At 40.7% G+C, this 15,749-nt stretch overlaps 1 protein-coding gene across 1 annotated transcript in view; it reads right to left on the reverse strand.

The window, feature by feature from the left end:
- The window catches only part of LOC145994877 (vesicular acetylcholine transporter-like), a 201,558-nt gene that overhangs the window by 29,027 nt on the left and 156,782 nt on the right, over positions 1-15,749 (reverse strand). The window contains exon 4 of the mRNA XM_083131317.1: positions 4,858-5,030. Coding sequence (XP_082987443.1) covers positions 4,858-5,030 — 173 coding nt within the window. The remainder of the gene's footprint in view (positions 1-4,857; positions 5,031-15,749) is intronic.

Raw genomic sequence — 15,749 nt, forward strand, 5'->3', positions numbered from 1 at the left:
GCATACCTTGTCATTTGGTGATGGGCACATGCATGGTAAAACAAATTACAGTATCCACAGTGGGTGCTGGAAGAGAAGGTTCCCTTTTTTTCTACATACTTATATTAATTTACACATTTCTGGAATAAATTTTCATGTTAAGTAATATAAATAAACTTTTGTGCTTTCCTTAATAGTGAAGGTGTACGGAGGTGAGCTACTTCGAACAGACCCTAGCCCATATCTGACCAATGCTAGTTTGTGCTAACTGCATGGAAGGTTGAGCCACCCCTAAAAATGAACTACTTCAAGCACGCAAGATGGATCTAACATACGTTGTTGGCACAGCCTGCACATAAAATATTCCTGAATGGAACCTTGCAACTTGCCAATATTGTCAAAACCAGTTTCCCCATTGAGGGGCACTGGCTTTTAATATTTTAGTGTGTCTGAAAATCGACAAAGCACAGTGTCAGCTTGATGGCCATGAATTTTTAGTGGTAAACTTTTGATCTTGCCATGGAGTACTCCAGTTCAAGATCCTGGGGTGTTCTTTGCGAGTGTCATAAATTTCATCTAATCATTACTTGTCATTACCATTGCAATTAGCCAAATGGGACAGAGAAGCAATGCTAAATAACAAAAATACAACAGTGAGAAAGCAGCGTTCAACTGACAAGAATGGACAGATTCTGGTAGTGGACTGCAGTCACGACAGTCAGCACAAACCATTGTCAGTCTTGGGCTGGCTTCAGTTTCATAAGTTGCTCAATAGAATTTGAACCCAAATCCAATTCCATAAAGGTCATGCGACTTCGGTACAAACCAGATATGCATCGTTTCTTTGAGTTCTGTGGCAGTGTGAAAATGATTTTGAAGGTGCTGAAGCCAAACATATTAAAAATGGCATGCATTCCTGTTTTCACAACATAGGGGGTGATTGTCAAGTATAACTTCTTAAGGTAGATAATGGTGTTGCATTGCTGCACTGTAATAGCCGGTGAAGCTGTAGCTAAAAATGCTATTGAGGCATTATTGTCCTCCACATATCTCTCTCTCTCTCATATCCAACATCCCTTAAAAATAACGTGATGCACATCTGTTTGTACTAAACTCATATGAGCTTTACTGTAGTATGTATTAGTATAACAGAGAAAATATCTAAACACTTTCTTGAATGTTTCCATAACTTCTGTTACACAACAAGATAATGAAAAAATGCTCGACAAATGGGGTTAAAAATTGAAGGGGGTTAAATGCTTAAAAGGTTAGAATAGGAAGATTAGGGATTGATGGCACATGGAAGGATTCCGTTTCACACACAGTCATGGATAAACCTTTCTACTGGTGTATGATGACATCTGAACAACTCTGTGGCAGCATGCACCAGTTGGAAACTTTACCCACAATTATTTACAATCTCCAATATTTGTATTGTAAACCTTTTAAGTATTTTACCTTTTCACCACCTATTTGTCAAGCCATTTTTAATGTTTTAAACTCCTGAGGAAGGTTGTAGAAACAGGACCGAGATGTCAAATTTCTCGGACAAGAACCACATGAAAGTACTTTTGTAGCGTTAAGCTTTAAGCATGTAAAGTTGACCTCCCTGATGGTGATAACGTCGTCATTTTGCAATCAGGGAGTTCCGAGTTCGATACCCTGTGGAGGTACATAGTGTTTCAGATCCCATTGTAAACTGTAGGTCCAGATCTGATTAGCCTATCTGTGCATAAAGTGGAGTTGAAGTACAACTCAAACAAACAAGCATGTACAGTTCTGGTACAAATCATTGCATACATATGTGGGTTATTTGATTCCAGATCTGAATTGAGCAACTTCTATTTATATGTTTATTTGGATGAAACATAATTCCTATATTTGTTAGCAGGCTTTATCTATGTTTCGTATACTTACCTCGTTAATATTCAAAATCACTCAGTGACTCATGCACATACATATGCACATAATCTGATATATGAAAAAAGTGTTTCTATTTCATCTGGCTTGAAGTAAAAGCCTCACTTGGATCACGATTTCTTGAAGATGTGTGGACCCATTGTTGACTACATTTAGAGATTTAATGAATATACATTATAATACATATACTTGTATTTATGTTGTATTAAGTGGAGGAAAATTGCCTCCTATATTACAAAATCCAGGAAAAAAGTGGAAATATATATGTGGGTGAGCATTGCATATATTAGGGATTTTAATGATCTAAAATTATATATATATATATATTGTTTTAAGGAATGGAATTCTTTTGAATCAAAGTTGATGCCCTGTGTTTATTGGCATTTTTATTTAAGTTCATGATTGTCACATTGTTGAAAACAGATTGAATGAAAATGGTGAGGGACAATTCACCTAATTTGCCATTGGGTGTACACTGGTAGTGCAAAGTAAATATCAAATATAACATAAGTATAGTTTCTTTTTCAAAGGCAGTTATTTCAGTCACTGAGTGGCATACCTTAATCAAGGAGATGAATGGACTATTTAGGTTCTTTATGGAACATTTGTAATATACACTAGAATATTGGTTATTGGGATTGGTAAAAATCGGTACTTGATCAGTATTGGCAAAAAATCATGTTATTCCAGCCCTGGTATATACATAGAATTAACGTGTAACACCAGCACACTTTCACAACACATAGAGGATATCAAGACAAACAACTTTTTTTGATAACATGTTATTCATTAAGGCCTTGTTTTGATGCTATGAGCATTTGGAAAATGGCATGTTTTTATCCTGTATATGTGTAGCCAAACAACACAGCATATTTTTCTGTCCAATAATATGCTGAAGGTGATAATATGATTCAGAAATACCATTGTGGCAGTAGAGAGACTGCACCGGTTCAAGCCCTCGACTTGCCAACTTTAAAGAATAAAATTCCGGAAGATGTCTCAACAGCTTCCAAACCCTTTAGATTAAAATATTCTGAAATACTAATATCCTGAATATCAGCTGTTACCTGTTTGTGTTCTTGCTACTGTGAATACAAAATCGAACCAACTTGATGAAAACAATCTATCAAACACAATATGAAAGTAAACAAAACAAAATCAACGTAGGCTACTGATACACTCTTCTGAAGCTGTAATACTGTAACAAAATTCTTCAAAATGAAATACCATATTTGTTCCAAAAACTAAATTTAAAAATTACCATTTAAAAAGACATTTAACCCCGCTGTAACATACTCCAAACTAAATCTATATAATAAACAAGATTGGGTAGAAGGAAAGACTTTGACACAACAGTACCTTTGATTTGATTTTCTACAGTTCTTGCGTAGATGCCAAGGTGCAACAATCTATTTAAACGTCTCACCCTCCAATTTACTTAAATTATGACCCGTATTTCTTGATGTTCAGATTAATATTGTCAAGTTTAATTCTTTGGTTTGCAGTAACAAATTCTTCGCTCGGCAAATGCACACAAAAAGAAATCAGAAATATAATAACAAAAAAGTATTATAATATTAACTACTTACTGTTATTATTAGGGAGCGGATTGATGAAATGTCATATTTTTTCTGACATCTCGGACAGGATGCCCATTAAATATACACAACAATACACTTCGTCTAGAACCCAAAAAAGATAATTTTAAAGTGTATTTTTTTGCATTTTTTTGCCAATTTTCAGGTTTCAGGTCATTTTCCCCGATTTTCGGCATTTTTCAGTAATTTTTCGCAGTATTCAGTGTATAGTTTCGTCATATTTGGTCACTTCTTTCATTTTGGTAATCTTCTTGAGTCTTTTCACCAAGGTGAACACAGGCCTATATATATATATATATATCGCAGGATTGCAGTTTACGAGCAAAAGAAATGCTGAACTGGTGACAGTCTTTGTTATGTCGAGGGAAACCACCAGGTGCCCATCTGTTGCAACCTCAGATATTTCAAACAATTTCTGATGTTAAAAATTACTTTTCCGACGCACCTTTTCCTGGGAGGGGGGGGGGGGTGTCTATGAAACCTTTCCCAGATGCGTCCCTGATTTTGGTTTCCCTATTTTTGATACAATTTGTTAAATTTCTAAACAAAAATTATCTTACGTGGATCGTGATAATGTCTTTTTCTTTATAGTGCCACAGCAACACACCACACTACATCACCAGGCAAAGATGCGGGAAATTAATGCATTTTACACCAATTAATTCACTGTATAAGACTTTTTCATTAAATTGTTTTAAAGTTATTCAGTTGATTCCATTGGAAATCCTCGTTGCATATGTTAATTGAATTTGCATGTGATATCATTTGGTGCCTTCTTTTTAAAGCAAGTTTGCATTTTGTTTAATTTCCTTTTCATTTCAATTCTTAACCTGAAACTAACAAATGTAATGGTCATTTTTTGAATTTTTTACGTCATTTTTTCCCATTTTTTAGGACATTCTATAGGTCATATACATATATTTTTTAGGTCATCAACTTCCGCTCCCTAGTCATTATTTTGGGAGATAGTAAATTTGTCCGGGAGACCAGGAGAGTGAGTTCGATTCCGGCAGACTCCAGGCCATTCCTGGAGGGTTGGCAAGCCTACCCTTAACTCATGCATGTAGTAGATTTTTCACCCAGTCTGCCCATGTACTACTGAAATATTTATCGTTTTCCATCAGAAGAAAACATAATACAACTGGCAACCTTGAATCTGTGCTGCATGGCTCTATTCATACGGGATAGATAAATATTTTGAGGGCTTGTACCTTCAAAACAAGGTGTTAGTGAATAAAATGTCATTAAGAAAATTTGTTTGCCTTGACTGTGCTCTCATGACAAGAAAGTGTACTTAAAATTTTATTAAAATATTTTACTCCTACAGTTCTAAAATGACACAAAAATGCAGGTTGCTTACTTATCTAGAATGTCCTTATGTTGAAGCACGCCGTCCACCAATCTCGCCGCAAACCTGATTTGATCGTGAACACTTCTGAATTCCTGTGGAGGGAAAACCATACCGGGGTTGGAGTTGACAGGCAGTGGAAGAGGGTTGTTCATGTACATATCGTGTAGCCACCATTCATAAGCCTGCAAGTATAGAAGAATAACAATCCATGAAAAATGACAGTATTGTCACTTAATTTGCATCAATTCTATAGTGGATTATGATCAAGTGCATTGATTGATTGATTGAAGTCTAGATCCACTTTATGTACAGATAGGCTAATCGGGACTGGAAACCAAACCAAACCACTGTGCAATGTGCCTCCACCGGCTATCAAACCCATGACCCCTTGAAAGTGCATTATGGAGTGATCCACTCAACAATCCTACCACTGAAGGATCCAGGTTTGAGTGTTTGTGTGGTCATTAATGTTCCTTTGTGATCATCATTCATCCTCATTTTCCAAAAGTGACAGAAAAGCAACATAAAATAAGAAAATACAAGATCAATACATAACAAGTATGGATGAGATTTATAGGTGGCTATAAAGCAAGTTGTAAAATGCTTCAATGTTTGCTTTATTTTAATCCCACCGTGTGAATTATTTATCAATATGTGACATTTATACCAGGCTGTCCCAGAAGTCCTGTACCATACAAGGGCGAAAATGAAACACAGAATATCAGAAACAAAGACAGACTTTATTCAGCAAAGTACAGGCCTCCATGTTCATGTTCAATTACCTTCACCCATCTCTGCGACGACAGTTCAATCTGATGGCGATACCAGGTGGCAGGTTTAGAATTGAAAAACTCACGACAGGCAGAGTTTACTTCATCATATGAATTGAAGTGCCGACCACACAGAAAATGTGTGAGAGAGCGAAACAAACCGTAATCTGATGGTGCAACTTCAAGACTATAGGCGGGATGAGGTAACAACTCAAATCCGTCAAGCTCAGCTAGTGTGTTGGTCACTCTTCGAGACCGGTGACTAGGAGCATTGTCATTTTGCAGCAGTAACCTCTTCCTCCTCGTTAATACCGGGTATTTCCGTTCAACAATGGCATACACTTGGCATAATTGTTCAGAATACAGTTCACCTGTTACATCATGACCTTCTGGAACAAACTCATAATGGACAATCCCGTCAATATTCCACCACACAATCAGCATGAGCTTTTTCCCAAATCTGTCCTGTTTCACATGGGCGATGGCCTCCTGTCTTCTTTTCACCCACTGTTTACGTGTATCAGGGATTTCAGAAACACCCACTTCTCGTCTCCTGTCACAATTCTCCTCCAAAAAGGAAGATCATGCAGTTTTTGTAGCAATGTCTGGCAAATTGCAACTCTGCGCTGGCCTGCACCTCTGTCAGCTCGTGCGGACTTTGTCGGGGCTGTTTATTGGTGTAATCCATGTCATGCAAGCGACGGTTTACTGTCGATTTGGATGCCCCAACCACTCTTGCTAACCCACGTGTGCTGGATTGTGGTGTAGCATTCACAGCATCCTGCAGAGACTCGTTAATGTCCATCGGAGGTCACCCCGTGCGGGCCTTGTCCGCGAGGCGTAGATCACCTGAAGCGATTTTTTTAAAGCAACGGGAAGGTGTTGATCGATTCACCACTTCTTCGTTCTCCACACGACAAATTTCCTCCGCTGCCGCTTTTGCTGTTAGTCGTTTTTTCCATAAAAAAACATAGCACTGCACGAAGTGCAATTTGGTCCTCACTCATCGTGCCCACTTTAACTTCACGGGAACACTCGCTACACATGCTGTGCGTGCCTTCACTTGATCCCACGAACCTGTCCTCTATGCCTGCCAACAGCCTTTCAACGATGGCGCCACCTACCCTCGCAAACTTCACCTCATAGAGCTCAGTGTGCTGATGGTGCAGGACTTCTGGGAAAGCCTGGTAAAATAAGGCCCTGAGCAGTTGCCTCCTGCACCACTCTCGAAGGTCCTTTGGGGAGGTAGGTTGCATCCCGACTCCTAGTAACGTTAGTCCTTCACCTAAAGTTGTTTTTGTCACCGCTAAATTTAAGCAGCCTCTTCCTTCAGGGCTTCCTATTTTCCACCCACCCCTAATTTCAGCGTGCATGGAAATCGCCCCATAACTACTACTTTTTCATTTGTATTGCCAAATGCCTCATCGTTTGTTTTATTTCACACCAACTGTGTAAATTGGCACGTACCTTCTGCCTTTAGGGCTTTATGCTAGTCCGGTCCCTTTTATCAGACTTCTCAAGGACATCTGAGGGTTAGTAGGACCAAGCCCCTGCGTGGTCTGTGGTGTAGGATTTGTTTATATTTTACCTATACTGATTTGGAATGAAAGATAATTAGGATCTCTTAGTTAGAGATTTATTCAGGCTTCTGACGATATACAAACACTTTTAAACAGACAATTCACCCGATATAACTTGTGTGCCTAAACCTATTAGTTATACCGCCGTTTAAAACCCTGGTCTTTTGATGATGCAGGAGAACGCCTTATTCAGAGTTCGGAAATGAAATATCCGCCTTGGAATACAAGTACTCCAAAGCCGATCCGAAAAACGAGGCAAGATATTTCCCCAACGTCCCCTGAATCATCAGCCTTTCAGCAACCAGGAGAATGTCCCACATGCTTACAAAGCTATCGCTCTTTTATACAGAGAATTTGTTTACAATTTTCCAAGGTAACTCCATAATTGTTTATACATTCAAAGTTACATTACTTTTTAAAATGTTTTACAATTTTCTTGTGTTTTAACAAAATACCAAAACCTTTTAAATTATTTGTTCAGTAAGAATTAAAGTTATAAACCCTTTACATATGTGATATTAACATTAACGCATTTTTAAAGAATGAAATCTAACATCCTTTTAAAGAAAACTGAGTTCAACACAGATGCAACAGTTAGCGCTTGAAAAAGCTGCAATCGACTGGGGCGACACAAAAATTACTTATTAGTATCTGAAACAATAAAATAAGGTCCTTGTGCAGTTGTTCCCCCGGGGTGGAGGAGTGTTTGCAGTCCCGAATTTTCGATCTTCCTGCCAAAGTTCCCGGGTTCGCGTCCCGGCTTGTGTATACTTGTTCTTTGTGGGTGCCCCTTCGTCAGTTTCAGCTAATCATAACTTATCCTCATCGTAACGACGAGCCACAAGCTGCGTAAAATAACAAAAAGAAAAGAGACCGAGAGCGAGAACAAAGTTTCAAAATCGAGAAGACAACAAGACCAGATCGACACTCACTGTCCAAGAATCTCGCATCTTTAAAAACTTTAGTAAACCAAAATGTAAAGTATTTTAAAATCACCTAAATAAAAATTGCTTTTACTACACGACTTATTCAAATATACGAAGTGGCTTTTCGATTATTAGTTACAGTTAATTATATGTACGAGGGGCATCCGGAAAGTAGTACCCGTTTTTTAATTTAAAAAAAACCTAACATATATTTTTTGACAAAACTTTGTAATTGTTATCAACAAACTTTAAACTACTTCTCTACATAGTGACCATATACATTTAAGCATTTGCCATAACGTGAGACGAGTTTTTGTAACCCAGCTTCATATTCCTCTGCCGCCAGTCCATTGAGAAAAGGAGTCACCCCTTCTTTCAGTTCCTCATCACTGTGAAATGTCTTTCCTCCCAAAAAGTCCTTTAGTTTTGTGAAGAGATGAAAATCTGAAGGAGCCAGGTCCGGGATGTAGGGTGGATATCTGAAAATTTCCCACTTGAGTTCTTGGAGAAGTTGCTGTGTTTTCCCAGCAGTATGAGGCCTGGCATTGTCATGGAGGAGAATGACGCCGGTAGACAACATACCTCGCCGCCGTCGATTTTGAATTTCCCCCCGTAATTTCTTCAATGTGTCACAATATGAATCAGCAGAAAATTAATGAGCACCACACCTCGTCGACCCCAGAAAACTGTTACCATGAGTTTCCGGGTAGACTCTGCCATCTTGAACTTTTTTGGTTTGCTTGGTGAATGAGCATGATGCCACTCCTTTGATTGTCGTTTACTCTCAGGTGTTGCATACGAAACCCACGTTTCGTCTCCAGTAACGATGTGAGTCAAGAAAGAGTCTCCTCTTTGGGGGAATAACGCCCCCAAAAATGCATGGCCGCACCCATATGCTTCTTTTTGAGCTCATCAGTAAGGAAGCGAGGAACCCACCTTGCACAAATTTTCCCATACTTCAGATGGTCTTTGACAATTTCATGAAGAATTGTTCGTGAAACATCAAGGAACTGTTCACCAATTTCATCCAGTGTGACGTGCCGATCGTTCTGGATGAATTCGTCAACTGCACTCAGCAGTTCGTCCGTAATGACAGACGGGCACCTGGAACGTTCGTCATCATGGACGTTCTCCCTTCCCGAGTTAAAGTTTCGACACCAGCGCCGAACAGACGACTCATCAATAACATTGTCTCCATAAAGCTCCTTTAATTGACGGTGAATATCACATGGTCGCACATTCCTGGCGTTGAGAAATCTGATCATAGCCCTAACTTCACAGGTGGCGGCGTTTTCAATTCTTTTGAACATTGTAAACACTCACAGAAACAATAACTACAATGAGCGTTACGAAACTTCGCACACATTGAGCAGACAGTCAACTGAAGTCGTTTGACCTTGATCGCACGGAAGCATCTTGGTGGATGTTGTTTCTCGTGCAAAGAAAACACTAGGCCGTGTAAAAGAGACCTTAGAATCAGTCAATCGGGGGAGGCGAGAAGCAATTCGGGGATTTCAGAGTAAAGCGACAGTCTACAAGCAGGCGTTCATCGCGCAAGCGTTACGAACATACCGAGACAACACGATACACGCCATTGAGAAAACGGCCCAGCTACATGTGCAGCTCGTCGTGTCGCTTTGGTTTGAAAGGTTACATTTATTATTAAAGGCTTGTTTTCAAGCGACACGTGTCATTTAGTGCTCCCTTCGGATCGTTTGATTTTTGTTATTTAGCGTCGCTTGTCTACGAATTTTGGCTTTGGGGAATTTTGGCTAATCGTGAGGATGAGTGATGAAGTTGATGAAGGGACACACAACTAACACTCATGCCCAGGCAGGGATTAGAATCCGGGACCCGTGGCAACGTAGCGCTGCGCTAACCACTCCGCCACTACCCTTAGGATCGTGTGAGGAGGTCCATTACATTCAATGTATTGCTACTTCGCCGACCAATCGGCGAGATAATTGGACCGGCAATATCATGGATTGTGTGAAAGGAAGTTGAAGCACAGCTTTCAGATCAAAGGGACAGCCGTATCACACCGAAGTGACAAGCGACACGAGTCCCTCAGTTTAAAATAAAGTATTCATTGTCCATCCGCGACCACCGGATAGCGGCGACGCGATAAACAATATTCACAAAATGACCTAGTTCCAGCGACACATAAAAATATTTCATGGCTCGAGGGGAAGGGTGCATGGCCCCCATGTCCCTCCCTTGGGTACGAGCCTGCTAGAAATATTAGTCCAAAACCCACACACAGCCCAGTCAAAATCCACACTAAAAGAATAGGAGCAGCATCGTTTCAAACAACACGTGCAGTTTGCTATGTCACTGGTAGGAAAGGTTTCCTTTATTACAGAAGGCTCCTTTCCAACGATATGTGTCGCTTGTTACGTGCCTCTTCTGTCCGAAAGTTATCTTTAGGATTTATGAAAGACCCGGTGCAATATCAGTAACTGAACTTAACTTATAGACGTCGTTCTGTTTTATTCCCCTCCACGATGCTTGCAGTGTTTCTGATGTAACGACAGGTGGCGTTGCTTTCCTGCTATCTGTTACATGTTGATTCATGCCTCGGTTTGCTATGTACCTTGGGTTTGGTATACGCGTGGCTGTGGTTGTTTCGTGGACGTATTTTTTACCTTGTGATTTTTTGTTTGTTGTGCTTAAGCTTACACTAAATATTGTTGCATCGTAGTTGTTAGTGAACAAAGAAAGGATGCGTTTCGTTTGTGTACAATATACTCGTATTTGTGCTTCCAATGGTAGTGGTGTTTTCCTTAAACCCTGGTCAGAAAGTGAAACTGGGCAAACCTATGGCGAAGGCGAGCTGGTGAGTATTTAACCTTTTCGATCGTGTTCGATGTAGTGTTCAGTTATCATGAGTAGCGTTTTTGTTATTTTATTTCTCATGTTCATAATGTAGTACAGTTCTCGAACGCGTTACTATTCCCCGGACAGATTTCTTCATTTTTACGCAAGAAACTACTTACGGTAATAAGTTCCTGTAGCATTGTCTAACATCTGGAAGGTGTTTTGTGTGATGTGGGAATGTATGATAGCGGAAATTCACGTTCTTTGTTGAAAATTAATTCTCCGACGGACAATAGCCTTTGGCGCGTACACCTTCGTACATCATCACGCGTCGTGATTGTGTTTTGTTCATGTTCATTGGGTATCCAGTGTTTCGAACTGTCTGCGTTTGCAACGAAAGTTAGAAACATGACGTGTCGTGGATGCGTGGTGAAATTCGTACCGGGTGTGGAAGATCCAGTGGATTTTTTAATTTAATTGAACACGGGATCGTGAAGAAAGGAAAGGAATGTCCAAAATGTGGCAGTGAATGTAAGCTACCCGTTAGAAGGAATGGGCTGCCTAATATGACGTGTCGTGGATGCGTGGTGAAATTCAGGTAAATTTTCCGTATCCTGGAAACGGATTTCGGAGCGATTTTACAATACCGGGAATTTCTCCGTTTTGTTTGAAATTCAGCATACTCACTAAATTAGGGCTCCTAATCACGAATCTGAAGTTAAAATTTGGCGCTCACGTGTCAAACTTGCAAAATAAGAGGGTCAGTCATCGCAACCGACAATGCACAATTGCTCATTATTTATGGCAAGATTTTCCGTTTCGAATACTTAAAGAACAAAATATATATATTCCTGATATTACTACGACCCTAAAATTTAACTATGTTTCCTAACCTAACCTAGCCTAACCTAACCACGCGCCAATGGTTCGTGGGGCTAGCGCCAATGGTCCGTGGGGCTAGACATAATTCAGGAATTTCTATACGTGAGCGCCAAATTTTAAGTGCAGATTCGTGATTAGGAGACCCAAATTAGTAAGTATCCGAAATTTCAAACAAATTGGAGAAATTCCCTGTATTGTTAAATTATACCCGGATTTCTTCAAATTTCCAAATGTTTGGGGCTCATTTGGGGGCAGGTGACTCCGGCCAATTTCTAACATGCCTTTAACAGGGACTCTATAGAGAAAGCCGGGTAGCCGGAGAGGAGGCGGGGCCGCGGTAGCGGTAGGGAGCGGTAGGTCAATTACCTCAGGGGCGGAGCCCAAAATCGGTGGGAAATTTAGACTAAAAAATTTCAAACGAAAATAATTTTTTAGTTTAAATTTCCCACCGATTTCGGGACGGATAGACCCCAAAACCATTCACGGATAGCCTCACGAACCATTACATTTTTCTTCGTAAAACAATGCGAAAAAGTTAGAAAAAAATTAGATCACATGAGTTTTGTTCACGGGTATTTCTTGAGTTCCGAAGATTGAAACACTGTATAACGAATGAAAATCGACAAAACACAAGTACGACGCGCGATTATCTAGGAAGGTGTACACACCATATCGTGTCTCAGGCAAGCGAAAAGACTACGACAAAGAAGTACTCGTAATGTGAAATATTGCAAATACTTTGATAAAAAAAACGTGAATACACCTTAAAGAATGTTCCGCGAAGCAGATAGTTAAGTACGAATGTCAAAAATTGACGAAACGAATAAGTTATAGGTGTCCGGAGAAAAGTAAATTTTTACCCATAGGTTGTTTATGGTGGAAAATGTTTCTTACGAGAGCTCCCCTTGTGTCAAGGTCGCTTGCAGAGCAGAGGCTTTGCAGTGTCAGTTATACCCCCACGGCAAGAATGAAGTGATTGTAAACAAAGGCACTTCTTATTAGTAGACCTCGGATTTTAGGTTTTTAACCTAATTTATCCTTTACAGGCATGTAAGAAATAAGTTATGTCAGCGTTTCGTTAAAAAAAACGCAACAACTGATGAAGTTTTATAGTGCCTAAAGAAACCTATATTACTTGTTACAACTTATATTAGGTTTATGCGCTTAAATTAATCCTTTTTAAAGGTTTTTATATATCTTTAAAGGTTTTACAGGATTTTTATGTCACACAGAGACATGACCTTCGAATGCAACAACACATGGAATGTGTCTGGTGGACGTTCTCGTCTTTTTGCCGACATATGGCACTGTGCCTATCACCTATTGCATAATATTAGACACATGCAGAAAGTAAGTTTCCCACTCGCCCACAGGTGGCAGGCCATGCGTATTGAAACCGGTTTTGCGCATGCGTGAGAGGCACATGTCCCAGAAGACGCCTCCCGAAAGTCCTCAGTAGCGTCGCGGCAGCGATGAAACATGGCGGCTCTTATTCCATCTCCCGCCGCGTGCGAGGTTCGTTCGGTGATCAAGTTCTTGAATGCACAAAATATACAACCGATCGAAATTCATCGTCAGCTGTGCCAGGTGTATGGGCCAGACGTCATGAGAGCAGGTGCAGCAGCGCATATTGGAGGATCGTCGCGTCACGATCACGGAACTCAGCAGCCATTTCTAGCAGATTTCTCGGTCGTTGTTACACGACATTGTTACCAAACGCCTCTTGTTCCGGAAATTGTGTGCCCGGTGGGTGCCGAAACAACTGACGCCCGAACACAAAGGAAAACGCATGGGCACGCCGCTAACATTTCTGCAGCGTTACCATGATGATGACGATTTTCTCAACCGGATCATCACAGGGGATGAAACGTGGTTGCATACAGCACCCCAGAAAGCAAGCAGCAGTCCATGCATTGGCGTTACAGTGGATCTCCATGCAAGACGAAGTTCAGACTGTGTCGGCGCGAAAAGTGATGTGCACGGTGTTCTGAGACAGACAAGGCATTCTGCTCGTCGAGTTTCTGCCCAGAGGCGAGACTGTTAACGCTAACCGTTACTGTGAAACACTGGGGACATTGCGACGACCCATTCAGAGTAAGCGACACGGTAAGCTCAGTGCCGGGGTGATCTTGCTGCACGACAATGCGAAGCCGTATATGACTAGGCGCACTGCAGCCCTTCTGGACAAATTCGGTTGGGAGGTGTTCGATCATCCATCGTACAGCCCGGATGTCGCTCCCAATGATTACCACCTGTTCTTGCACCTGAAAAAGTTCCTGTCCGGTCAACATTTTCACAACGACGAAGAGGTTCAGACGGTTGTCACACAGTGGTTCGGCGCCCAGGCGGCGGACTTCTACGACGCAGGTATACAGAAGTTGGTCCCACACTGTATCAACTGCCTGAATTCCGGCGAGAATTATGTTGACAAGTAACTGGACAAGTCCTGTATCTGTGGCAATAAATCATTGAATGAAATAATGTTTCCTTTATGTGCACGATCCCAGGGAAACTTACTTTCTGAATGCGCCTAATATAACGATATTCCAAACTTCTTGTGAGGAGTGTGTTTATTAATCTTCCGTGGGATTTATCACTGTAGTTTTCTTGTTCTCGTGTATATACAAAGATGTGCAAAAAATAACCGTAAATGTTTAGCATGAAACATTAATTCCAATCACTGGCGTACGCAGAGGGGAGCTGATGGGGCTACAGACCCCTACGAAATGTTGAGAGTAACAAAAATTTCGATTAAAGAAACAGTGAAAAAATGTGGAAAAATCAAAGTGGTAAATGCGAACCATCTTTGAAATGATCTACTTGCCATTTTTGAGAGTGGAAATTTCTAAACAAACAAAATATTTTATTGAGTATTCTGAAAGCAACCGTGTACTATCCACCTTTACAATTCCAGCCCCCCCGAAAAAAACCTGCGTACGCCAGTGATTGCAATTAATATTATCTTTTAAATTATATTTTTAACCTTGACTTTTTGGAAATTTAGCCTAGAATTATAATTGAATGTTACTTTGCTCTTAGAGTAGTGGGGGCGAGGGGGCAGTTAGCCCCCACTTTTCGCCACTTTTGCCCCTGCACTATGCTAAACGTCATCTACAAAGGCAATATACGGTCTTTGCTCCCCAGTTTTGACACCTTGTCCCTCCCCCGGTTTTGGAACCCAATCGCCGCTGCTGAGTAAGTACACTCACCTCAATTAACACTCCCGCAGTTTGTTTCTTTATACAGCATATTTGCAGAAGATACAATTCAACCTACAAGTGTATCAATATACGCTGTGTAAAACACACCTTATACTAACTTCGTTGACCCTGTACAATGTCCCAGAATTAACTTTTTTATGTTGTTGTACAGTCATGGACAGGGCCGGATTAAGACGAAATTGGGCCTGATGCTGCAGCGCAAATTGGGCTTTAATATAGCAAAATAATATTGTTCAGCTTTCGGAAAATTCTCGTCTGTTTTCATCTGGGCCTATTTCAGGAATGGGCCTAATGCTGCAGCATCAATAGTATCCACCGTAATCCGTGACTGTAATACTGTAAGGCAGCTTTCACATCCAAGTGGCAGGCGACACGGACACTTCCAGTCTGTAAGAAAGCAGTCGCGAAAACTACCCAGTCCGAGTGACACAAGAGACAAGCTGCACGTGCAGTTCGTTGTGTCCGTTAAGTACGAAATATTGCATGTATTTCTGAAGGTTCGTTTCTAAATGGCACGTGTCGATTGTCACTTCGGTCTGAAAGCTGCTTAACTGCGTCAGAATACTTTGTAAGGTTGGGTGGGATCTACTACATATAAAGATGTGAGCAGATACAAGAAGCCGGAAAGTTCACAGTCGAATACCAAGGGAGCTTTCAGTTCAGACTGACAAGCGACGGATTTTCTGTTTCATGTCGGTCTAGAAA

This window comes from Lepisma saccharinum, chromosome 11 (genome assembly GCF_977018435.1).
Source record: "Lepisma saccharinum chromosome 11, izLepSacc3.1, whole genome shotgun sequence".
Taxonomy (NCBI): Eukaryota; Metazoa; Arthropoda; class Insecta; order Zygentoma; family Lepismatidae; genus Lepisma; species Lepisma saccharinum.